This window comes from Puntigrus tetrazona, chromosome 6 (genome assembly GCF_018831695.1).
Source record: "Puntigrus tetrazona isolate hp1 chromosome 6, ASM1883169v1, whole genome shotgun sequence".
In the NCBI taxonomy this organism is placed as follows: Eukaryota; Metazoa; Chordata; class Actinopteri; order Cypriniformes; family Cyprinidae; genus Puntigrus; species Puntigrus tetrazona.
Window position 1 is genome coordinate 15,691,070 of NC_056704.1, and position 26,862 is coordinate 15,717,931.

Below are 26,862 nucleotides of genomic sequence, written 5' to 3' on the forward strand. Positions count from 1 at the left end.
CAGAATGTGATTCTGTCCTGTTATACTAATTATTGTATAACAGTTCTAAATCAAACTTAAAAATGTGAAAAACCTTGATCTGCTAGTTTGTTTAATAACAGACTAATAGATTTTACACTTTTAACAGTTGTAGCTAGTGAGAGTGTGAAAGAATATTATTACACGCATTAGTAAAAATACAGACAGGAAGAGCATTTTTCTATTGTTGTTTTATTTGGTTCAACAACAACCTCGAACAACCAAGAGAAGAATTACAAGATTACATATGAGTTGTTTTGGTTGTGAGTCTGTTGATACTGATATTCAGGTGAGAGGAAATCATGGTGTGGCAGGGTAAGCCGAGGCAATGTACTTCTTTCCATCCCCATAGCTGCTGTTGTCCCACGTATAGGTCTGAATGCCCAGAGTCTGTCCCCCCAGACTCACATAACACCTGAGAATACAGATGAGTACATGCATTTCATTTACTCATATAAACCAAATATATGTGCGTAGGCCGACAACAAAAACTGTCAACTTACTTCTTGCCAGAGGCGAGTGATGTAGCAGAGACTGTAGATAGCCAGGTCAAACTCAGGACTAGAGCCAATAAAGGCAGAACCAACCTCTTTGAAATAGCCATCCCATTCAAACTGCATTCCCAATACATCGGGATAGGAGGTCCACTGGGAGAGAGGAGAAATGTGTAATACAAGTAGACATGCAGACTTTTAAAATGCATGTTGTTTTGATTGACGCAGCGCTCAGTAGTACTCACAGGGCCATTAAAACTATGGCTGTAGTAATTCAGGAGTCCCTGTTTCTCATTTAGATAAAACTGCAGCCAGTTGTGGAAACCAGATACCTTTCCACCCTTAATTTCCCCTGTTGACGTATTACATGTCAGCCAAAGAGAGATTAAAATCAGCTTGACAGCCAATCACATGTGCTCGCGCACGCAGACTGACCTGCAAAGATGTGCTCAAACCCGCTGGAGTCCAGTTTGCCGCTAGATCGAGAGTAAAGACCAAACCACATCATCTTCAGATCCTGGATAAACTCGCTCTGTGATGAGTATATACCTGGAAAAAAAGCGTAAAAGTCAGATATTTCGCATAAATCTATTGTTTTAATCGTTTTAGTGACTATCATTTTGCACCACATAATAATAGTAGCCATTAAACAGTTTAGAATCTTTGTAAAATAATAATACTTAATATAAAACGTAAATGTACAGTACCATTTTTTTTTAAATACCATGGATAATTTTTACAGTAAAAACAGTAACACTATGGAATGTTATTACAATTTGTTATTACTATTTAAATACATTCTAAAATATAATTCATTCCTGTGGTGGCAAACAGATTTTTTAGACATTACTTAATAGTTATTATACGTAATGTTGAAATAATGTATTTAAAACTAATCTATAAAACTAATAAATGTCTTTACTGTTTCTTTTAAGCAAAATAATTGCTAGATAAAATGTATAAAATTATACTGACCCCAATGCTTTAAATGGTAATGTAGAATTTTAAAATAATATTTAATAAATCTTGATAAAATCTCAATATTTTGAAGTCACCTAAATACAAAGGGGCCGAAACAAAGAGTTTTTGTGTCATGTATACCTTTGGAGTGAAGGAAATTATAAAGCTCCTTGCCCACATCGGTGTTCATGGCCTGCTGGAGGAAAGTGTCCTGCTCCTGCTCTTCCTGTGAGGGCACATCCTCCACTTCCCCGGTCATCCTTTTATAGTTGTCCAGCAGATTCAACAGAGCTTTATATGTGGGCTTGGAGAGCAAAGTACTACTCACTTGCTTGAACAATCTAAGAGAGAACAAGTGCATTAGAATACATAATAACATGTATGTATGTAGATATCTGTGTGTGCAGTTTGTGTCTTACGGGTGAGATGAGTGGTCATCCTTCGAGCTGGTCTCAGATGAAGAGATCAGTGTCTGAGGATCAATGACCAGCTCTGAGGCTGTGGCCCTGTTATGGTCTAACTTGTACAGCGTCTCAGACAGAGATTTGATCTCAGCGTCAGAGACACTGGCTAATGCTTGGGAAAATGGGAAATGAATGAAGAAAATGTTAGTAAACCTGACAAAACCTGAGCAAATGACAAAACCACTGTCATTGAAGGATGAGGAAAAACCGACACAATTACTGCAATTATAGTTTCACATTTCAGCATTCAATATCCAAAATTGGAAATCTGTAGTGCAGAAAACAATGTTAATTATTAGTGAAATGTCTGAACGTTCAGTATTCAGTATTCATAACTGTAAATCTAATTTGTTATTGTTTTTTTTTTTTACACGTTTGCGTGACACAATCCTGGGTGCAACTTACATCAGATTTATCTTACCTGTAGTAGCTTTTGTAGACTAAAAGTAATGTAAAATAATAGCAATAAAAAAATATATTTTAGGAAAATAAATAAATACATAACAGTTCCATTTGTCTAAATAGTATTGTAAGCATTCTTCATACAGATAGCTAAGCTGAATTACAAAGTAGGAAATATGGTGTTAAGCATTTTCTAATAAAAGTGTGTGAAACTATAGAAGTAGACACAGCTGAGTTTCATGCCACTTTTGGTGTCCTAAATAAACAGGACTCAAAGGGTCAATGAGTAACTAGATAATCCCTCTAATATTTAAAGCTAAGTTTCTCGTATTTTTATGCCTGGTATAAAAGCGCTGATTAGCTCCACGTGACTCGACAGACCTTGAGCACTGATGTATTTAAGAGATGAACAAAACCTGTGTTTGCTTAGAATTACTTTGAATGATTCATTAGTGTATATGATTCTTCTGATTCATTATTCGTTTGTGCCTTTTGTCTAATTGCACGCAGACAAGGAGTATAAACTACATTTGTTAAACTACAAACTTCAGCCGGCTATACTTAACAGCAAAATTACTTTTACAGCTTTAACATGCAAAACCAGATCAGCTGCTTTCCTCCCCTAAACCTATACGCTCTCAGAAAAGGTACAAAGATGTATCTTTTGCCTTTATACTGTTGCCACGGTACCTTTGTACCTTTTATGAGAATGATTTTATTTTACTGAATCACGGATGTTGAAGCTCACCTCGGCGACCACACTGATTTTTAAAGTCATTGCAGCAGTCCTCGTGCTGCTGGCAATGTGAATCGCAGTGGCAGTCGTTTGAAGAATCATAGGGCTCTCCACATCTTCCTTTACATGAGAGTGAGCCTTGAAGGAAGTACGATATATTTGTAATGCCGACTGCTAAAGCTTCATTTTATGTGAAAGAAAAGATCTACCACCCACAGGAATGTCAGTAAACTATTGAGTTTTTTTTACTAGCAGAGCTCAATCAGTAAAAAAAAAAAACTTTTAGACATAAGGCACAGGATTTGATTACAGAGATTTTGGTATAAATCATGAAAAGAAAAATGCATACAGTAGGAAAAAGTCAGTGTGAAATTCAGTATCACGATCCAGAGAATCTGGCAAGGAGAGGAAGCAACACTCTTTGCATTAGGATTATAACTATGCTGTACATTAATAGATTTTGTTTAACTTGTGAACGAACAGTCAGGATGGAAACATGAAGGTATTAACTTACCAGTGTGGCCCTGAGAGATCAGGGTGATGGTGAGAAAGAGGATGAGGAGATCTTCATCATGAACTTCAGACGATCCAGACGCACAAACTACGGATTAAGACTCAGTTCAGTTTTTATACCATCTCAGATCAATAAAGCTTAAGGAACTCCTCCCATGCATCAACACATTCTGTTGTGATAATAACTACTAATAATTAATAATACAGCCCTAGGTGACTCAGTTCGAATGTTTTGCTGCGTTGCAATGAGCAAAATGACAATTTTGGGAGTGGTGAAATGATTACAAAAGGAAGTTTGTAATCCCAAAATGAAATTAAATAAAATGAATTAATCTCTTTTCTTCTTTTTCCATCAGCTGGTCCAAAATCTTTGAGAACAGTTCTCGTTCTCAGGTTCCAGAAATGGCAAACATCTGGTGAAAAAGATGAATATAGCATTTATATAGAATAGATGATCTTAGATCTGATCCATTTGCCAAGAATGTCTTCTTGGCAAGAAAGTGTTCCATAAAATGAGCAAACATTCAGAAAGAGCAGGTGGTGGCTTTCACACTGCACTGTTCTCTTGTCAAAGATTGCAAAACGCAAAACTCTTGTTTTTTTTTCAATCTCTGTGTTGGTGCAGAGCTGTCGCATGTTCTTTTTTAATTGTAGAGCTGATTTTCTCCATATTGTACATCTCACTGAATCATTCAAGTTGTATTTAAATGTGGTTTATAATTTAACATTTCCATTGCTACATTATTATGTACAGATTATCTCAAGTTTACCAAATAGACTAACTAAGACTAACTGAAATAGGCCTGACCTATTTGGTAGGTCAGGCCTATTTCAGTTAGTCTTAGTTTTAAGAAACAGTTCCCGGTTTCGTTCGGCATTGCTATTTTATTTTTTTATTTAAAAAGTTCATTCTGTTCTTGAGTGAGCGTTGGTGTGAACTCCTATCCAGTAGATGGCGCAGTACGCGACTCTTGAGTTGTCTTCTGTTCGACCTTTCCCTCTCTCTGTAGAAAACGTGCTTCAATGACATTCCAGTTACTGATGTAAGGAGTCTAGCGTTAGTCCTGAGGAAGATATAGAAATGTCTTTATACTCTTTATTTCGAGCTGTCAGGACAGAAGTAGTCAAGGTGGGCTTTGTCTCATTTGTTATATGTCGCACTATAGCCTCTTTCATGTGTTTAACTAGATGCGTCAGAAGTTATGACGCTCTCTGCATGACACTCTGCTTCGATATGAAAGATTTGGCTTGTTATTAAAATAAAGGCGTGTTTTAAATAACAGATGACAGCATTTGTATATCTGTTTCCATACGGCTGTGTGGTGTTATAACGTGTCATTTTTAATGTGTTGTTCACAGGGATGTCTCACTCAGCACGTTCAGTCTCTCTACACCAGCTGCCCGAGTTTAGCAGCAGATAAAGCACTTCTCCTCAAATTACGTAAATCTACGGGCTACACCTTTATCAACTGCAAAAAGGCCCTGGAGAAATCCAACAATGACATTACAGAGGTGCGGAACAGTTTTTTTAAAGAATAGAGGAAGAGAGATTATGCAAGAGGGATATTTTACTACTTGAATTTAATCCCAAAAGTTTATATGTGTGCATATATGTATCTGTGTGTTTGTGTGTATATAATTATGTAATTTTGATTGATGTATAAAGTAAGGGTGTCCATGCACAAACCAGGAGTGGTAAGTATGAGCTAATTATGATTTGTAAAATATGGTGTTTGTAGGCAGAAACCTGGCTGCACGAACAAGCCAAAAAAGAGGGCTGGAGTAAAGCGAATAAACTGGAAGGTCGAAAAGCCAAGGAAGGGCTGATTGGTCTCCTTATGGGCGACAATGCAGCGGTCATGGTTGAGGTTTGTTAACTTGTCAGTCTTACCGCACTGTGTGTAATTTGGGCAACACGGTGATCCGGTGTGACTTAACTTAAATGCACGTTTTTCTTTTTAGGTGAACTGTGAGACAGATTTTGTGGCGAGGAATGAGAAATTCCAGCAGTTGGTGAAGGATGTTGCTTTGTCTGTAATGGCTCATAACAGCAGCAAAAAACAAAAAACAGGGTATATGAAGGTACATGCCCTTCATTGGCATTTTCAGAAATGTGCATTTCCTCCACACCTTCTGTGAACTGAGTCTGCTGATCTGTTCTCTGATTCAGAGTGTGCTGTCTTCTGAGGATATTAATAAGCTCGATGTTCCTGAGGATCCTCACTGGCAGATCAGGTGGCCTTGACTGTAGGTGAGTGTGAGTTTGCCTCCCACGTTTACTTTTGCATAACTTTTATAAAACCAGGTTTATCTACTTAAAGTGAATAAACCTTGATTAAATAAGTGCACAGCAACAATCAGAAGTTGAGGGCCAGTATTTTTCTTAAAAGCAATTTCTTCAAATAAAATATTATTCTGTAAAGATGCATTAAATTTAATTTAGATTTTAATACTATTTTACAGATTTTTAAATCATATAAATGCAGCCTAGGTATGCATAGGGAAGCATCTTACTGACCCCAAACAAAATTGTATTGTACAAAAATTATATAATTACATGATATGATTATATCTGAATCATGAGGTTATGTCTTCATAACATGAATTACAGGTGTAAGCATTTTTAACACGCCCTGTCTATTGTCTAACTCCTAATAATTAATTATAGCAATAAAAATAATTTTACTCATTCTCATCTCAGTTCTCACTTCAGTGTTCTGTTTTTTTGCTCTTTCAGGGCGGTTAGGTGAGAACATTGGCGTGCGGCGGGCCGTCTCACTTGCTGTGCCCTCTGATTGGTACATCGGCTCATACATTCATGGGGCAGTTACCGAGCAGGTTGGCTTTGAGATGGGGCGCTATGGATCGCTAGTTGTGTTTCAAGGTGGACCAAAGGATGGGACAGACACTCTGGGAAGGAAGTTGGGGCAACATATAGTGGGTGAAGCACCCGTTTCTCTTGGCAACATGGACGATACACCATGTGGTGAAGCTGAGACAAGACTTTTGCCCCAGACCTTCCTCCTAGATCCTAAATATACTGTGGGACAGTTCCTGACTCTACAGAACGCACGTGTGCTAGACTTCATACGCTTCCAGTGTGGAGAGAGCACCAGTCAGGAGGAGTGAACAGTTCTGTTTCGAATGAGAAAAAATGTCTCCTTAAAGCAGTGGTTCTCAGACCTGTTCGGGGACCCCAACCACACCATATTTTGTATGCCTCCCCTCTTTTAACACCCTGATTCAACTCTTCAGCTCATTGGTAGAATCTGCAAGACCTGAACTGGATGTGGCCTATGAGAGAGACACAAAATATCTGGTTGGGGGTCCTCAGGACAGGTTTGAGAACCACTACTACTTTGTTGAAAATCTATTTTCAGTACAAACTTTTGGGCCATTTAACCAAAACAGGATAAGATCATATCCATGATATCTCTGCCTGTACCCCTCAACCAAAATTCTAGCTTATTCATGAATTGAATTAAGAAAATAAATTGTAAAGTGGTCTAATAGACTGCTGACATGTTACTGCTACAAAAATATCCTCAGATGAATGAATCTGAGATATTATGTTTGTTTTGTGCCATCACAAAAATAAACATTTTGCAATCTGAAATACGGATGTCATAGTTTGTCTTAGGTTTTGATTTTAGCAAATACCAAAGTTTAGTTCGCATCTAACCACAGCAAGCGTCTCATCAAGTGCTTTACTGATACCTGCCGAGATTTTTCTGTTTATTCTTTATCTCATTTTAACTTTCACTGTCAACCCTAGGATTATTGAGGTAAGGTAAGTTAGTCAAATTGTAAAGTTAAATACAAAGCAGTTAATGCAAAAATAAAACCTGAAATCAGCTAAGCTATGAGTTCTATAATCAAATTCTGAACCGCAATATTGGAGATGTTGTTGAGCATCCTTAGACAGGGTATATCAGGTGTCCTTTATGTTTAATGCAGACAGGATCTGAAGACAGGTATACTGCTCGGACTATTTATTTTTGTTGTGTAACTGGGTAAGACGGATGTTGCAACACACTCCTGTGTGTGTATCCTCCTGTTAACATCTGTGGTTGATTACAAAGCATCAAACTCAGAAACTTAACTTTCACAATTGTTGCTTATTCATCCTAACAAAGTATTGCAAGTGCAAGCATTTTTAGAGCAAAGCATGGCATGAGCATAAAAAAACATTAAAGGAGGTAAATAGCAATATCAGCATTTAAAACAGTTCTTATCCTCTAGATGTGCTTATACCTGTCCTGACTAAAACTTTACTGCCATCTAATGGAGTGCACAATGTAATGTGCATATTACTAATAATTCTGTTTAAAAAATTATATTAGAAAGATATTTCAATAAAAATGTGCTTTTTATTTCTAAATTATTAACCTATATATATATATATATATATATATATATATATATATATATATATATATATATATATATATATATATATAAATTATTTAATGTTTTAAATATCTTTATGTGGGTCACCTCACTTTTTTTTTGTCAGGTAAACCCCTTTCTCTCACACAAATGAAGGTTCTTAATTGGCATCTATATTCCTAAACATTTAACATCCATGGAACCTTTCCATGCACAAGGTTTTTTTTTTTTAAATAGTGGAAGACAGTTCTTTAGATTAGATTATTAAATTGTATTTACACTAAAACAATGGTTAAAAATCCGTTTCACTGCCCACCTCCTTTCATTAATTAAATGGCAGTTTTTTTTATTTAATAAACACACTTCTATCATTTTATATCGTGGGTTTAATTTTATTTCGAATAATTATGCAGGATAATAATTTATTTTAATTTTAAATTCGATTCAAATAATCTGCAGCTTAAACTTTAATACCAGCGTCATAGGTTGAATTCCAAAGAACAGTAAGAACTGATTAAATGTCTTAGCTGAACGCAATATAATTCGCTTACCTGCGGCGCGTAAATGATCGCGTCCAATTTTACCATCTCCTGCATGCGCTCGGGAAACCTTCATTACGGTATTCAGCGTTTTTTTTCTATTGCGCACGTAATCCTGACACAGGGGCAATGACAGGAGAGGGAAACCAGCGCCCGCACAATTCGATTGGCCGATTCGGCTTGAATAGAGTTGACATGACGTCATCGTGAATCTAGCGGTGTAGCGGAGAGTGTTCGCCCATACTGTACTTCACGCAGCGCTCGCGCCGAAGCCCCATCCTCAAACACTGCAGTCATGGTAAGCGCATTGTCTTAACCAGCCTCTCGCCTTTTCACTACGATGCAGGTATTGCCTATTAGTCGTACACACGATAGGTTTACCGATGTAACCGCTAGACATAACATTGATGCCTCAATCATCTTATTTAAGCCACCAAGCGCTGATGTTAGTCCGTTAATTCATGCATTCAATATCACAATGTGCTGAGTTTGCACTGAGTGTTTAATTTTGTAGGATAAGCTTAGTGTGCGTAATTGAAATATCACACAAATGCGTCTTCTTCTTTTTTTAACGCTGATCTTCCCTATCGCCTTCATTATCCTGGCACGGACAGTCTGACTTCACTGAGGATCAGATTTGTGGTGAGTAATAAATGTGGACTATTTAAACGTAATAGTGCTATGAATTTGCGTTTTTGTTGACGCTAAATAAACGTAGGCCCGCGCATCGGTCGCACTGGCTGACAGATGTGCAGTTAACGCTTAGTTCTCAGAAGAACACGCACTGTATGGTGAGCCTGCAGTGCTGTACATAATGTCCAAATGTAACGCATAAAAATAGACAGGAGGCTTCATTTTTTATGTGTCTGTTTGTGGTGCTGGTGCTGAGGTTTAAGTGCAGGCGGTTTCCAGATGCGTCGCGTTTGAAAACACCGGAAGCTGTTGCAGTGGAATGTGTAGATAGAGACGCGGACATACCTCAGGAATTCAAGAAAGCCGTAGTAGAATATGGCGTTTTTACATTTGTTTTGAAAGTGGCGTCGTATTACGAGCTTCTTTAGTGATCACAGACAGAACAATGCTGCGGATTTGATTCAGTTCACTGACTCGAATCTTTTAAATCACTTCACTGACCTCTTTGCATGTTACAATGTTGTGCTAATAGATATAATAAAAATTATTTTCCATATTTCTACCAGTACGTGGTAGAAATATATCTTATATCTTTACATCACATTTATTTTTTGTGTTATGAGTGAGCGATTAAAACATTCACCCAACCTATTTGTAAGCTGCTGTGAAACTATCTTTTATGTCCACAATAAGATCAGTAACATGCATTTATTAAATAGATCAGTCATATTGTGCTTTTATTAATTTTTTGTATTTTCAAATCTACTAATAGATTTAAGAAGTAGTGTTTTGGCATAATTTCTCATGACAAGTAATATCAGATTTATCACTCCTGTGGGTTTGAATTTTATCAAGCTAATAAAAAAGCAACGACAGCAAAGATTATCAATTACATTTTTAACTCAATTATTTGTACATGATTTGTACTTTTTATTCTTTTAACGTCTGTTATATAGTGTTTCTCCTTGTTTATGAAAAAACTCACATTAGACAGTAAAGTACATGGTGAGAAATTTGGGACACAACTAATATTCCTGTTAGTGTAGTGTTGTCCTCTCCTCTGCCCATATATGGTTAATCTCAGTGAGTATGTGTGTGTGTGAAGTTTGACTCAGGGCGGCCCGGGAAGCGTTAGATTCCTGTAAGCTGCTCTGCCAAGGACTATGATAGTGATCTCTAAAGCCTCAAGCAAGATCAAGAAGCCTAATGATTTTAGATCAAATTACGCTTGTTGCTTTAGAATAAATCACATAAGTTTTACTCATTTTCAGTCCACATATCTATACATAATTAGTCAAATAACCTGGCTAAAGTATTTCCTTGCTCTCATTCTCTCACTCACAGAGTTTAAGGAGGCCTTCCTTCTGTTTGACCGAACGGGAGATGGGAAGATCATGTACAATCAGTGTGGGGATGTGATGCGTGCTCTGGGGCAAAACCCTGTCAATGCTGAGGTCCTCAAAGTCCTGGGCAACCCCAGTAATGAAGGTCAGCCCTTTCTTTTGTTGTTATGTATCAAGCATGTCATTGTCCTGTATTATTTGCTAAAATGTGCATCTCTAGCAAACAGGAAATAATTTTGAGTTGCAATTTTTGAAAGCTTATTTCTATTAATTTAAAGGGACAGCGCGCTCAAAAAAATAGTATTCACCCTCACGTTGTAAGCTATACTTGTTTACATTCTGTCAGACAAAAGCTATTTTTCTCATTTAATCAGTCTATGCACTCAGACCCACTTCAAAAAAAGTCCCATTGATTTAATCTAAATGTGGCTTGATTTTCCACACCTGTAATTGTAAATTTATTTATTTTCTTTCTCAGCTCTCGGTGGGATGAGATGTTGATTTGAATAGAAGTAGTGATTTTTTTTTTTTTTTATGTCCTTTCTCTCAGATATGAACATGAAAATGCTGGACTTCGAGCAGTTTCTGCCCATGCTGCAGGCCATCGCTAAGAACAAGGATCAGGGATCCTTTGAGGACTTCGTGGAGGGCTGCGGGTGTTTGACAAAGAGGAAATGGAACAGTGATGGGCGCTGAGCTTGACATGTCCTCACTACACTGGGTAAGAGTCACCGTCTCTTTTAGAATGACATTACAGTGGAGTACAATATTGTCTTTCGATTAGTTTTCTTCTACTCTGGAAGCATCTTAGGATGTCGTTTTCTGCTTTTGTTACCTTTAACTCAAAATACTGCGTCTTTGTAAAGCTGCTTTAGCATACTTTTATGAAGAGTAATCATTATGGAAATGATACGCTTTAAATGAATTTGCTCAAATACAAACTGAATGTAATGTTTTTAGACACTTGTAACTGTAAACTATAAATGGAAAAAGTATTATAGTTTAAATTTATGTAAAGTGCAATTAGCTGAACTTTAGTGTGCTTTATTCAACAAGCGTAATGTATTATTGCTTCTGTTGTATTTAAACATGGTAAAAGTGTGGTTCTAAATAAACTAAATATTATGTAATTTCTGTTGAAACGTTTGTAATGATGAAGTTGCAAAGTAGTAATGTAAAATATATTCTTTTAAAAAGTACTGAATAACACACTAGAGTTAAAATTATGAAGTAAATTGTATGTATATGTACTGTATGTTAGTCAACTCATCAAATTGGTGTATTACTGTAATTCTTGCAGTTGTTTTCTTTTGTAGAATTTTATGCATCTTGCCCATGTTTTATGATAGGTGAGAAGATGACAGAGGAAGAAGTGTGGACACTTTTGGCGGGACATGAGGGCGCTAATGGCTGCATCAATTATGAAGGTACAGCAATCTCATATGGGTCTTCTTTCCTTCTCTGAACATCAAGACTACAGTAGAAGATTTGAACCCCATATTTAATCCATTTGCCTTTCCTTCCGACAGCATTTGTTCGCCACATTATGGCTGGTTGAGGAGAGAGTGCGAATGGTCCTCAGTTTTTTTACTCATTCTTGTCTCCTGCAGCTCCCCTCTCTAATCGTCCCTGGCTGTAGCGTAGCATGTAGCATTTCTGCATGTGCATAGGCGTCTCCTGACTCCTTCTGTTGCCATGATGATGCTAAATTTGCTGGTCACCCTGATGCCAACTTCCCCCAAAAAACCCCCATAGCCCTTTATCTTCAATATTGTATATTCCGATCGCTTTTGCTTGCATTAGTTCTAATAGGCCACACACACATTACAGCAAAGAAGCGGTTATCAGTCCACTTAATATGCGCTGTACACAGATTTTGGTAGTTTATGTGAGTGGTAATTAATTTCTGTTTTTAAATGTGATTGTCAAGTTTCTGCTGCCGGTGTGTATGCGGCGACAGAATATATGGAAGCAGATGGTATGATGGTTTTCTCGATTTTAGTCAATTTCTCATTTTGGGAATCAATCTTTTTTTAGTCTATGTTTTTATTTGGCGTGTGAACATATCATCTGCTGTGGAAAGATATCAATAAAACAGCAAATTGAATTTAGTCAAGACTGTTATTAAATCAGATTCCAAGCTTGTGAGTCATAATCATAATCAAATTGTATAAAATTGTTACCTTAGGAGGCTTTGTAAAGAGGTGTATTGTTAATGTTAGATTCCAGTCCTGTCACATTGCTGTTCCTGCTTTCTGTCTTTGTGTATTTATCTGTTCTCCCCATGCCTATATAAGGTATGCTAACTCGTTCAAATTTCCTTTAGGCCTGGACAATCTTTTTCCTCCCCTTTTCCTTCAAATCATCCCGGGGCTTCTGCATTTCACCTCCCGTCGTTGCAGGGAAATGTTACTGAACTGCACATGCAGTCTGTTGTTTCAGTGCGATCTGTGGCTGTTTATGGATCTGGAATTTCTAGAACTTAATGTGTAGTGTCCATGGCAACATTTGCTGATCTACTGGGTCGAATTGTCTTGGATCACTGCCTCATACTACTTTTTTTTTCTCTCTCTCTCTTCTACAGAACTCGTAAGGATGGTCATGAGCGGTTGAAGAATTCAAACACGTTTCTTTTATTTTTGTCCGTCAGGCCCCCTCATTTATGTGATTCTTCATTTCCATATTAGCTTTTTACATTTTTTTTTTCCTTAAGTGCCTTTTATCATGTTTCTGGAGAATTATGGCTCAATTCATTCCAAAAACTTCCACTGGTGTTCATAGGTTTGCTTGAATACCTTTCAGCCATTGCATTCATTCCATCAGTTATTGTATTCGGCCCCTATTCGTCCTAAACTGTGAGGGCATTTTGATTTAGCTCTCACTGTAGTTTTTTTATTTATTTTTTTATTAACCATTGACTAAATGTTTGTTAGTCATTTGACATCACTCTTTATTGTCTGCTGAGCATCATAATAAATATTCAGAATGATCTTTTGATTTTGTTGATTTGTCTTTATGTCAGAGCTGTGAGTGTGGGTGTTTGTGTGGGAGTATGGGTTGCCTTGTAGGGCATTGTTGCACCAACCATTTCCATTTTTATAGTTAACTCTCTTCCAGTAAACATAATACAAGACCATACCAATTTAGGAGTATGTGAGGGTGCTTGAATGTGTTGGCTTGGGGACCTGGTGCTGCTTGGATGCTTTAGTGGTCCTGTGTTTACATTATAAGACAAGAAGACACACTAAACAAAACCTAAAGAAAAGGACTGTTTACACTTCAGTGGTATGTATAACAACACCGTGTGATTCTAACAATATTTCTCATCTGTCGTGATCTGACATGACACATTAAAAGACAAATTACTTTCACTTATAATTTTGCATTTCTTTTACATTAGTTGCCACTATCCTAGGGTTTTCATTTAAATAATAAAATAGTTTTTACACCTTTTTCCATTGACAGCCAATTAGAAGAATCCTGAGCCTAATAATAATACTAACTTTATCACGTGCTGGTGTGGATGCTAATATAGTTATCATTCTTTGTATATGCAGTGGTGACCAAATTATTAGGACAACTTTGTACATTTAAGAGGTTTCAGTGTTTTTTATTGAACTGGTTATTACAATACCCATAAAGCTATTGGTGGAACTGCATGCAATGGAAGGATTCTGCTGGAACACTGCTCATCTGCAGAAAATGAAGTCCGAACCTCACCCCATCAAGTAAATTTGTGGGTTGAGCTACAGAAGGCATGGGGTAACAACAGTGTATCCGTTTTTAGGAAATATACTGACACTAGGCCAGAGATGTCTGCTGTGATGGCTGCAAAAGGTGGACGTGAAAAATATTAATTGAATAAAACAGTGACTCACTTCATCTGCGTGTTTCATGAATGCTATGAAATTAAATCATGTTTTGGATGCAAAAAAGGTCTATGTTTTTTATTGCCAACTAGTGAATGATTTTACTAATTTGGATATTATTTGCTGATAATTACGCTCTATATAAAGTTTAAAATAGTTTAAAATGGGCTTCTTTTTGTACAACTACCTTTTTTTCAAATTTCTAGCATGATAAATGTTAAACTCTTCGTTTAATCGACAATATAAGATAAGACATATATTCTTAAAACTCTTCACACAGCTCATATCACTGATGATGTCTTTTATTGTGCAGAACCATTCAGTACTTTTGAAACCAAAATTGATCCATTCATGGTCAAACAGGTGCTAGACAGCTCCTGCTACATCTTCAAACATTCACACACACCTCAATGCAATGGTTACCAGCTTTCACCATTAAAAAAAAAAAAAAAAAGGATAAACAAAATGCAAAAAAAAAAAAAAAAAAAAACGACAACTACTTATACCACTACAATGTAAAAAAGACCAAAGAGCTGATCAAACTGATCGATTGACATTTTCAACACTGGTTATGAGTCGTGCAAAACTGTGAGGTTGATGTGAATCTGTTCTGTCAGTAATACTGCATGTTGGACTACTGCATACCTGTGCATTCACATATATGTGTGAGGATGTAAACTGCGGGACTATCACAGCGGGAGTGTATGAGTTCTGGTATTGGCAGATTTTACATCCATCACTACTATAGCATTTGTAGTCTGGAAACATGGCAAATTAATGTAGGTTAAAATAAAACATACATACGTACAAACAAAAAGATGTGTGGCAAATCAAAAGTGCATGCACACCACACACACACACATACACACACACACACACACACACACACACACACACACACACACAGTCCAGCTTCATCGTATAAAGCGACTGACACTTTCACATGAACATGTCAATAATACGACAACATCCACAGTCAGAAAGAGAAGGAAACGTTACAGACATGTATAATATGATAACAGCATTACATCATTCGTAATAGTGTAAAGAAACATATAAAAATACAAAAATAGGACAGTTACAATATGAAGATATGAGATACACAGACCACAGCTGCAAACGTAACTTTAAACTCCCTTGGTTCTACTCAGGTAGTTGCCACTAATTTGTAAAACAAAACGGTTTTCCTTCATGTCGTAAATACTTTCTGTGGGTTTGGCCTGTTACTAAAACACCCATACACACAGACACACACACACACACACAACACATTCTTTAACCCTTGTGTGTCCTTAAAGACATTTAAGTCTTTACCATCATTTTTTGACCATTTTGGCTGTGTTAATGCAAACAACTAAAATGTTGTAATATGTCAAAAAGAATTATTGTCAATGAAATATTTTGCCCTCAATTTCATTCAGAAATATATACTCTAGGATTAAAAATGAGTTATACTCAGGATCTAAAGGACGAAAATATCCCCATCGATACTTATTAAAAGAGCCATATTTAAAATGATTTTAGTTTTAGTAAACATAACAACTGTGATCCAATACTGTAATAATCAATACTGTTTACTTCATATAAAATATATTTTCTTTTTCACCGATGGCATTATGTAAACAAATAGAATTATAAGGGTTAAAATCCTGAAAATGACTATGATTTATGATTGGGATAGATGCTGGAAAATTAGCCAGTCAGTGAAAGCAGAAAAAATATTACTATATGATATTTTTATGACCTGGACATTTTTGTCCTCTGAGGGCCTCTGTGTAGCTTTTAAAATTGACACACAAGGGTTAACAATCTGAACTGAAACATCAGTTCTTGCATGAACACTGATTACTAAAATGTGCGATATGATCTCACTAAAACGACTGATTCAACTCCATTTGAATTAAGGAACCAATATGATTCCTTGCTGCATTTCCCATTATTTTGTCACTGTCGATTAATCATACACTCCGATATTTAAGCATTCAAGCACTGCAATGAGATGAGGATGAAACAGCTAATTTCACCTGCTAGAGTAACTTATGATATTTTGTGGCAATGACGTGCACACATACCCAAAATATAACATGCAAACATCAATTATTGATGACTTCCAGGTTTACAGTACATGTTGTCAGAGACAAAGTAAAAAATTAGTTGCCTCTTTTTTTTAATCATGCTAAAATCTAATTGTACATAAAAACAGGCCAAACCACTGAAGCTTTCACATTGTCCCAAAAGCAAAACCGACATTCTGCATACGCATACAAAGTAATGATAACAAAGTCAAGTTTCTCTTGGACTTACTAGGTGCTTCTATGAAACAAATTAAGTGATAAAAGAATGTTGTTAAAAGAAAACATTAAGTCAGGGCTAATTTTGACTTTATGCTTCATCCCTCCAAAGCGTAAGATTCAGGAAACATTCTAAAAGTGCAATTTGTTCTTGGTTTTCTTTTGTTTCCATTTGAGTACCTAAAGTACATTGAGATGCTTCTGGAGTGCAGATCACAGGTATCTTGGATCCTGTAGTTCGGCTCAAAGTTAAGAGATGTTACTGAAACTGGAGGACGGACAAGGGTATATTGAGCCTGTTTGGGTCAAGAGTGCTTTTGTTGGGTATTAACCGGGATTTGGGTTTAAGACCTTTCCAAAGTCCAAACCAAAGGTCTTTTTCTGTTTTATTTCTCAGTCAGTTTAAAAGTTATCTGTGTTTAGCTTTAGCTATTTATTTTGAATAACGTCACGTTCAAAGATGCTGGCAAGAATTCATTTATATCATTTTCTCCCAAAAATGATGCAAGTGACAAAAAAAGAAGACACCGCTCCCTTTATCTCTGTATCTTTTGCTTTCTATCTAATTTCCTTCATTTTCTTCTCTGGAATCATTGATCCCCTTTAAATCTCACCATTTCTTTTACTGTGTTGGAGGCACAGGGCGTTTGGAAAGAGAGAATCCCTGGTAGCGGAGCGCTGGATTCTGAAATAATAATAATAAAAAAAAAGACAGACAAAAAAATCTATTAGCCAAATATGCCAAAATTGCATTACAAATTAATATTAATATAAATAATACAAAAATATTAATGTGAAAAAAAAACAAAACAAACAAACTCTAATGCGAGTCTGATTTTAGTAAACAGATTTGAGCTATTTCAGTTAAGTGGCAAAAGCACTGAATCACACTGAACTGTGAACAGATTTCATGATGATCGTTCTGTAAATATTTAAATTGAATCAAGAGCAAATAGCCAACTGTTCAAAATATTTCTAGTCAGCAATATTTTTGAAAGTATCACCATTTCCACAAATAATTAAAGCGGCCCAGCTGTTTTCAACATTGTTAATCAGCACCAAACAAGCATATTAAAGTCATTTCTACAGTTACTTTTTACATAAAAAGAGAAAAAAATAAATACAGAGCTGCATAGATGGCTGCATTACATGACAAAAATTGTAGTCATGATCCATTATACATTTTAGATAATATAATCAGATAATGCTATTGATGTTAGATTACTTTTAGTGTGTGTTTACAGGTGTATGTTTCCATGTCATTACCATGCGCTGATCCAGTCTGTGCGTTGGTGGGAGAGAACTGTGAGATGCGGGTTGTGGAGCCTCACTGTGGGCATTAGGGGGTAGTCACGGAGGCGGGGCTTTGTGTTGGGGGGCGGGGCAGAGGCGTTAGCGACAGGCTGGTGGGTTACAGATGGGGTACTGCCAGACTGATTGGCAGGCTGGTTGCTATGGTGCTGGTGTTGGATCTGCTGGAAGTGTTGCTGTCGAGCTCTCATCTCTGCATACTTCAGCTGCTCCATATGAAACGACTGACGATCAGCAAGAAGCTGCTGCCTCTGATACTCCAGCTACAAACACAATATACATATATGCAGATTCATTTTTCAGTTAAAGGAACAGTCTTCCTAAAAACACTAATTCAGTTTCAATGAATAATGACTTTGAGAAAATCCTATTGATTTTGGACATACAAAGCCCCTGGTCAATGATTTTGTGTTCCACAATGCATAAACATTATTTTCCTTATTAATATTCTTTTCTAATTTTCTGTAAAAATGTCAAATCATCCATAAAATAACATTCATTTTATTTCAAAATTAAAACGTTTTTTGGATAACATTTTCACTTAGTTTTTCCTAACCCTATGTCCCAAATTTTAAATATATATCTATAAATGTTTTAAAATAAAGGTTAATGCTTTACAAAAGCGTAAATGCAAATAAATGTAATTCATTAACAATTATTTGATCATAAATATTACATCATTCTAATTCCTGTTTTAAGAATGTTTACATTTTTACTAGAAATAATTAAGAAATATATGAAATCAAATATATGAAAGCAAGAAAATCATATTATTTTTTTTAAATAAAAAACTGAACGGTTCCTGTTAAGGCAACAGATATACAAAACTACAATTAAATGAACTTGACAAAACGCTGAATGTAAATTGATATTGATTTAAAATAATTATGAATTCTCTGTGTTGACTTACTGCCTCTCTCTCTCTGTCCATGATGGTTTCCAGCTCTTCAAAGTGTCTGAGTTTGATCTCTAGTTTCTTCATCTGGGTCTCTACCAGCAGAGCCACCAGAGACTTGATCTTCCTTTCCTCTACTGCTGCCAAGTGCTAAAAGGAAAGAATACAGCGTTCAGTGTTTAATTTGCAGGAAAGTTGTTTGTTTTCTCACTATAATGTCACCTTTTCACACACCTTAGCTTTCACGGCAGCAGCAGCAGGGTGCAGAAGCAGCGGCGGTGGCCAAGTTTCCCTCTCCTACATCTCTTTCCACTTTTGCTTTCTTCTCTCCCTCACTCTCTCCATCCCTCTGACCCTCTTCTGATCCCTCCTTCCGGTCTTTCTCCTTCTCGCCATCGGCTGCAGAGATCAAAGAGTTCAAGTAAGTAACTTTACCTCTGCATTTTGTAACTTTAACTGCTAATGAAAATAACACACATAGTGGTATGTGCTTTTTTTGTACTGCAGTTAAATAATGCATTGTATATCTGAATCTTTTAATCTTAACATTTAAAATGTATTTGGTGTCTTCTTCTAAGTAATATATTTTTTATTTTTATGTGACACATGCATTTTATTGCTGTAACACACCCATTTCTGGTTCTGTTTTCTCAGTCTCTCTCTCCGTCTCCCCTTCTCTCACTCTCTCTTCCTCTTTCTTGCCGTTCTCTCCTTGTTTTTCTTCCTCCTCAGTGGCTCCGTCTTTGCTCTCCTAATATTTCATAGACATAGGAGTTCTGCATGTGTTAATATTAGGAAAATACAAAGAAATCTCCACAAAGCACAAAACATCACAACTGATTTTCAACATTGATAATAATAAGAAATGTTTCCTGAACACCAAAAAACAGCATAACACAAAATATTCTAAAGGATTGTGTGACACTGAAAACTGGAGTAATGGCTCTTGTAATGTTTCAAATTGTAATAATATTAAACAATATTTAACTGTATTTCTCATCAAATGAATGCAGCCTTCGTCCAAAACAATGGAACATCTATTTATATATATATTTTTAATTTCTGTTACGCAGTTACCTTATTTTCTCTTTTATCCTGGCTAGATTGGCCATCACTGCTCTTATTCTCTTCACTTCCATCCTCAGCTGAAAACAAACATACAGTTATTTCCTTTCTTACTTTGCTCCAAAAGGCTCCAAACAAGTAAAAATTGTACTCATTTACAGGGTTTGTCAGAATCTTCAAGACCAGTTCCTGCGATGCCGCTGCCCTCCAGGCCGTAGAGAGGTCTGGCCTCCCACTGCTCTGGCCGCCTCCACACACGTGCGCGCAGGAGCCTCCACCAAGCATGGCGGGACCTCCTCCTTCATTGAGAAAACTCCTCTGAGAAAGAAATACGTTCATGTTCAAAAAAACAACAATAAAAAACTAAGTCTTGGAGATAGATATCCCCCATCTCTTACAATTGTTGTATACAGAAATGGTCATTTGAAGAATAATTAGAAGCAGATTTTTATTTGTGTGCAAACTATTACTTTAATATCGTAATTTCTCACCAAGTGCTGATTTAGCTGCAGCGGAAGCCACTCGAGGGTCAACCACAGAGGCCAGGAATGCCACAGTGCTCATGACAGGATTCCCCGCCTGACTGAACGGAATTGGCTGATAGGCCAGAGGGCCCAGGGAGGAGGAGCTGTCCTCCAGGTAGGGGTCTTCTATCGGTAAACGCAGGAAGTGTAGGATGCACTCATCCTGCGTGCGGCTTCCTACATGCTCCGATACTTTATTCCAGTCATCTTTATACATCTCTAGACCCTGAGAACAAATAAGAATCGTTAAATCAAGTTTACACTACTGTTCAAAAGTTTGAGATCAGTACAACTTTTTTCAATGTCTACTTTCCAGGGACTACTAAACAGATAAAAAACTGACAAAGACTTTATTTGTCAAAGAGTCCTAAAAACATTTAACAGTTTTTACAAAAATACTAATCTTTTGCAAACTATAATAAATATAAATATTTATAATAACACCAAATTTGAACAGTATATTTCATATTTCTGAAGAATTATGACACTGGAGAAATGGTTGCTGAAACTACGCTTTGCCATCACAGCAATAAGGTGCATTTTAAAATATATTTTCACAGAAACATTATTTTAATTTAGAATATTACTTCACAATATTATGGTTTGACTGTATTTTTGGATTAAATTACACGTAAGTTAGGGAGCATAAAAGACCTCTTTTAAAAAAACTGCCAAACTTTTGAACAGTAGTATATTTAAATAGTAAATATTATAAAATTTAAAAAAATAATAATTAAACATTTTATATGCATTACCTCTAGAAGTAGCAGCGTCTCTGATCTGTCCACTCCCGAGTGGCACTGGCAGCATTTTTAGTCTGTGGTAAGATAGATGGGAGTCCTTAATCTTTCTCATAGTGCTTAGAATCCTCTTTATACTTCATATCTCAAAATACTATCATGTTCTCTCTGCCCTATATGTGATGGCGGCTCTTACTTTAGCTGGGCCACTCTTCTTACTGTACACATCTGTCCTCAACCCAAAGTTCTGCAAGTCAGCCGGTTTGTCCTTTACTTTGTCCGGGAATGACAGCATCTGTTGAGAGGATGAAGTCTAGGGGCAAGAATAACAAATAGCTTAGATAACCAACAAAGTGAATATAAAACAAAAATGTTACTTATTAGAACGATGACTCAGAATGCCAGGGACTGAAATTTACAAAAACACGGCTTTCAATTAAATTAAAATGTTTTATTTAACTTTTTCCTAGTTAATAACTACACACCTGTAGCAGGAATAGATGCACTTTACCTGGGATGCTTTAGGCTGTAGTGGTACCAGACTTGATGGAGTATCTGCCAGCACATGAAAGTGTGAGGTGGGTGGAGGTCCCATGGGAGTGGGCCGACTCTCTGAATCCACCTGATAGTTAATCAAGCCCCACTGTTCCAGGAATGCATGGACCCTGTTCACACACATAAACATTCAAACTCAAAATGCATCAAAGTTGAAAAGAAAAATGCATATACAACTTAAACATATAAGCATTTTTGAGATTTCTTTTTCCACCCCGGACCTCATAATGGCACAAACATCTCCAGCCAGGTTCCTACGGCAGGCTGTAGAGTCAAGTACTCCTGTGGGGTTCAGTCTGTATGTATCGATCATGAAGAAATTCGGTATGCCAGATAACTGTAACACAGCAAAGTGTAAAGAAGAAACAGAGCGGTTAAAGCTAATCAATGAAGATGCCGGACATATTTAAGTTAAAATTAGTCTTACAGATTTTCTTACATTTCAGGAGTCTTTGATTTGTTTTTCCCATTGAAAAACTCAGGCAGTGCCCTGCGCTCTATAGCGTGGACACTAAAAAGAGACAGAAACAGGTTGTGGCTCTAGATTTTTCTCTCATGACAAAACAATCACTTCCTGTTTAAATGCTTGATTTTTGCATTTAGAATACGCATTAAAGTTGTGTGTAGTCACAGTACCTGTTATAGTCAAACCAAGCAGCATAGCTAGGGATAATGATATGATGGGTCTGTTCAGTGACATTATCCTCATGAAGGTCTGAACCCTTCACCGGTTCTCCTTTCACACTCGGAGAACCTTCTTCTTCCTCCTACAAACAAACACATAGCTAACCATTAAAACTGCTCCTGAAATTCACAGTTTAATCTCGTTTTGTTAGTTATATTTTTCATGTTGTTGAAATTTTTCTGTGTGTTTAAATCTGATCAATTTAAATATGTTAAACAAAATGCTACTATGTTAAGGTCACCAGTCAAATCGTAACATTTTAAAAAATGTTTACATTAATATTTTCTTTCCCACTTTTTAAGACACTATAATTTATGTAAGAAAAAAAGTAATTCATTAATAATAAACTAACAAAAAAATTGCAATGTATTATCTAAATAAATGTACTTTTAAAAATGAATACAAATCCCATTATATAAACTAGTTCAAATAAATCTTATTAAAAGCTGCAAGGCGTATTACAATCATCCAGCATCCATCTATTTTTTTGTGAGCAGAAATACTGTGAAATTTGATTTGTATAATTGCTGCTATACCTTCCCTACAGTCTCCATTGATTCATCTTCTTGCTCATCTAGGTGTGATAGCAGAAGAACAGAGTTATTTTGCACATACACTTATACTTTATGATACAAGAAAAAAAAAACAGTGTTAATTAGCACAGGAAGGTGAAGTGTGTGCTTTTTATATTAAAATACTTCCTCCTATCGCTGCTCTTCTGTGCACAGACAGCTGTAAGTACCCATTCAGAGGCTGATATTCCTGTTTGATGACATCCTCTATTTTTGCTATTACACTTGATGCCATTAATGACACAGAAAAGCACACACTTCAGCTTTTGGTTAGTTAAAATGGCAGGTGTGTTAGAGACAGACGCTACTGCAGACACATACCCAGGTCAGTCATAGTGCCTCCTTTCACTGGAGTAGAATCTGAGTCCTTCTTAGTCACTACACACACAAATATCATGATTACCATAATCTAGACTACATCTCATGTAACTACATAAAACAGATGTGTGTGAGCGTGCCTGTTTTTAGGTAGTGTTGCTTCCTCCACTGCAGGCACAGGTGAGGTTCATCTAAATCTTTTCGTCAAATCTTCCTGTTCTTCCTCTCTCTGTCCTCGTTTGGACTTAGTGTACAGGAGTAGTGGGCCTGAAACCAAACAAACACAAAACACACACACACACAGAGATACAGTGAGAAGTTCACATTTAAAATGTAAAAAGATAACTTAAAATAAATAATTTCTGAAACTAATTTCTGAAGTTTAATATGCAATGTCACTGAATACCCTTTCTTGGTGTTTTTCTTCTTGCTCTCTTGTGGAGGAGGTGTAGGAGATGGAGATGGGAGCGCTTCCTTTTTGGCACTGCTGGGTTTTTATCCCTCCTTTCATCTGGAGCGCTCACTTCATCTGTGAGGGTCTTTGCTGAAATTCTCTTCCTCCTCGGCCCTCCTTCTCCCACCTCATAGTCTTCCTCATTCATCCCTCGTTAAACTGATCTAGGTCAGAATCCACTTGGCATGGACCTACACACATCACCTGCGCTTCCAGTCAGCTGATAAATGGCTGCATTTCTCAGATAACTATTTGCTAATTAGTTTTATTTAAAAAATAAATAAATAATAAAAACCGAAAGACAGAGAGAGCATGTACAGAGACAAAAGAGACAAAGAAGAAGAGAGAGGTAAGGATCGGGACAGATGGAGAGGTAAGGGGGTTACTAACCTTCCTGGGTTTCTCAGCAGTGGGCGGATCTCCACAGCAGCCTCCCACCTCACTGGCTGAGATCCATGTGTCATAACTGCATCATGAACACAACACATTAATCCTGCATTCACATACACATCTGAACTCTGTGTGTGTGTGCAGGCTCACCTATCAGGCCAGTAGCCCCAGTGTAGCAGCATCTGTTTGTCTCTCTTCATTACAGGGCCAGACCCACTCTTCTGAAAAGCGCACACACATGACAATTCACGTTACTACCGAAGAAAACCATTTGTTGTTTCTTTTTACCATAGGAAGCCACAAATTTACCTTTGTTTTTAACCCTCCTGTACCCTACACATATATGTGAATATATTTGCACACTACAAAAAAACACAACAAGAGCGTACCGTCCTCCAGACTAGCAGGAATAGGGATCACTACATGAGAGCTATGGACAGCTTATCTTCAATCACAGACCCCTACAAACACACATACATTTTCAAAGAAATGCGGTATTACATACAAAACTGAACGATATATCAAATATTTAATACATATTTAGTACTCTCGTTGACATTTGAAAAATATATATATTATTATATATGTATATATACACACACACACACACACATATATATATATATATATATATATATATATATATATATATACATACATATGAGAAAGTTTGTTCACATATGTGTGTACTGTGTATATTTATTATGTATATATAAATACATATATGCAGTATATATTTTGAACTTATATTTACATGTAGATATAATATTCATATAATTTGAGAATAGAATAGCTTTTATTTTCATTGTACAGCTGTACAACAAAACTTTCTGCTCTCACATAATTTTACATACATACATTAGAGAATGAACTACTTATGAATGAATTAATGATACAGAAAGTAAACAGTGCTAATATAAACAGATGTACAATTGGTACAAATGGCAGCGAATTGTACATTAGTCAGCATTTAATTATTAATTAGCACATTCATTTACATATATATATATATATATATATATATATATATGTATATATATATATATATATATATATATATATATACTTTACATATATTCACAACATAAATATAATACTTTCCCAAATATAAATATGTGTGTATATTTATACATTATAAATATAAACATTATACTGTGTATATAATCAAAAAAGCATTATCTTGGATGTGATTAATCAAGATTAATTGTTTGTAGCACTAACACATCACATACACACACACACACACACACACACACACACACACACTAGCACTAGCTGTGTACTAATGGTTCTGGGATGTACCTAATTGTCGTTTGATAATGTCCTTCAGTTTTCCCAGTAGTTTGGAAGCAGATCTCTGAACTCAGGTAAATCACGAATTCGGGACAAACCAGTTATTCTACAAAGAAAAACATCATTATTCAATATTTCTTCTCACACACGTACATATTAATAAGTACCAACTATATCAGTTATCAGAGACTATATTTCCTCTGTCTGAAATGACTGTGTGTGTGCCAGAAATTGTGTGTTCGATACACCTGCTTACCCAAAGACTTTTCTATAGTCACTTAGACATTTCCAACATTCACGGTCCATTCTAGAAGGATTCTGGAAGTCAAACCTCCTCCTGGTGGATACAGAAACAAACAACTGTAGAGTATTAATTGGATTTTGGTCTGCATAATCACTGAATAGACACTTTACAGCTAACATCGCAGGATTGAAACACTAGCAAAAATGTCATATGAAATGTATTCAAGAACACAAGGACAGCAATTCACACCCACGAGAGAGAATCCACAACTCTTCTGGCAGAGTGTGTCGCCAAGGTTAGAGTGTCAGAGGAAATTAACCAACTTAGCGGATTAGGCCACTCAAATGAATGGCAAAGCGTGCATAATAAATGAACACATACTTAAATAGTGCACATAATGAAAAATTATTTTTACAGTTCTTCTAGAATATTTTTATTGTCTTTTCCATTAATTTTAAATAATAGCCACATTCAGAGTAGTAAAATGTTTTAAACTTGCTATATGGTAAAGCTTATAATGCATTACAGACATAACAGTATAACAATATAAAGCTGCTTTGGAAATCGTATATAACACTATACATATAAATTTAGCTTGATAGAAATTACATCTAAATCTATACCTATCTATCTAAATCTATCTATACCTCTAAAAAAAATTACATATGTATATATTGTATTTACATTTATATATATATATATATATATATATATATATATATAGTTACCATCTAAATCAAACTACATTCATATAATGTATTTATATTGATAATTAAATAATAAAGAAAAGTGAAGGAGGTAGTGGTGAGAGTGACTACGCTTCATCCCTGATCACTCTTGAAATCCTGTAGGCAGCAGCCAGAATATGACACAGAGCTCCTCCCAGATTTGAAATCTAAAAATACTTCATCTAAGGATGAAGAGAGCTTCATCAGCACCTTCTACAATGCTGATCACATTAACGCATTCAATACTACGACGAAAGAAGTCTTGTGTACTAGCATACCGGCAGTTTAGTGAGGGGAGGTTGCTGACATGCCAACAAACACCTCCTGAAACTGAAGCAGCTGAACCAATTAGACTTTGGCAATATGGATTTATTGGTGGGGGCTCTGCTTGAATATACTATAAAGAAACAAAACAGAAGGTTTTAGATGCTAGACAC

General features: G+C 36.2%; 2 protein-coding genes and 2 pseudogenes across 2 annotated transcripts; 2 read left to right on the plus strand and 2 right to left on the minus strand.

Moving 5' to 3' along the window:
* Positions 1-192: 192 nt before the first annotated feature.
* On the minus strand, positions 193-4,465 carry LOC122347277 (poly(U)-specific endoribonuclease-A-like). The gene is given in 9 exon segments (XM_043242474.1): positions 193-433; positions 522-532; positions 534-665; positions 758-864; positions 948-1,061; positions 1,614-1,813; positions 1,892-2,048; positions 3,589-3,675; positions 4,396-4,465. Coding segments are annotated over 9 exon segments (993 nt in total). The 3' UTR covers positions 193-318.
* Positions 4,466-4,556: 91 nt separating this feature from the next.
* Positions 4,557-6,770, plus strand: LOC122347482 (elongation factor Ts, mitochondrial-like). Its single transcript, XM_043242828.1, is given in 7 exon segments — positions 4,557-4,716; positions 4,947-5,099; positions 5,327-5,455; positions 5,550-5,669; positions 5,758-5,803; positions 5,806-5,838; positions 6,325-6,770. Coding segments are annotated over 7 exon segments (921 nt in total). The 5' UTR covers positions 4,557-4,668; the 3' UTR covers positions 6,717-6,770.
* A 1,892-nt stretch (positions 6,771-8,662) lies between these two features.
* On the plus strand, positions 8,663-13,347 carry LOC122347483 (annotated as a pseudogene).
* A 287-nt stretch (positions 13,348-13,634) lies between these two features.
* The window catches only part of LOC122347278, a 39,378-nt pseudogene continuing 26,150 nt past the window's right edge, over positions 13,635-26,862 (minus strand).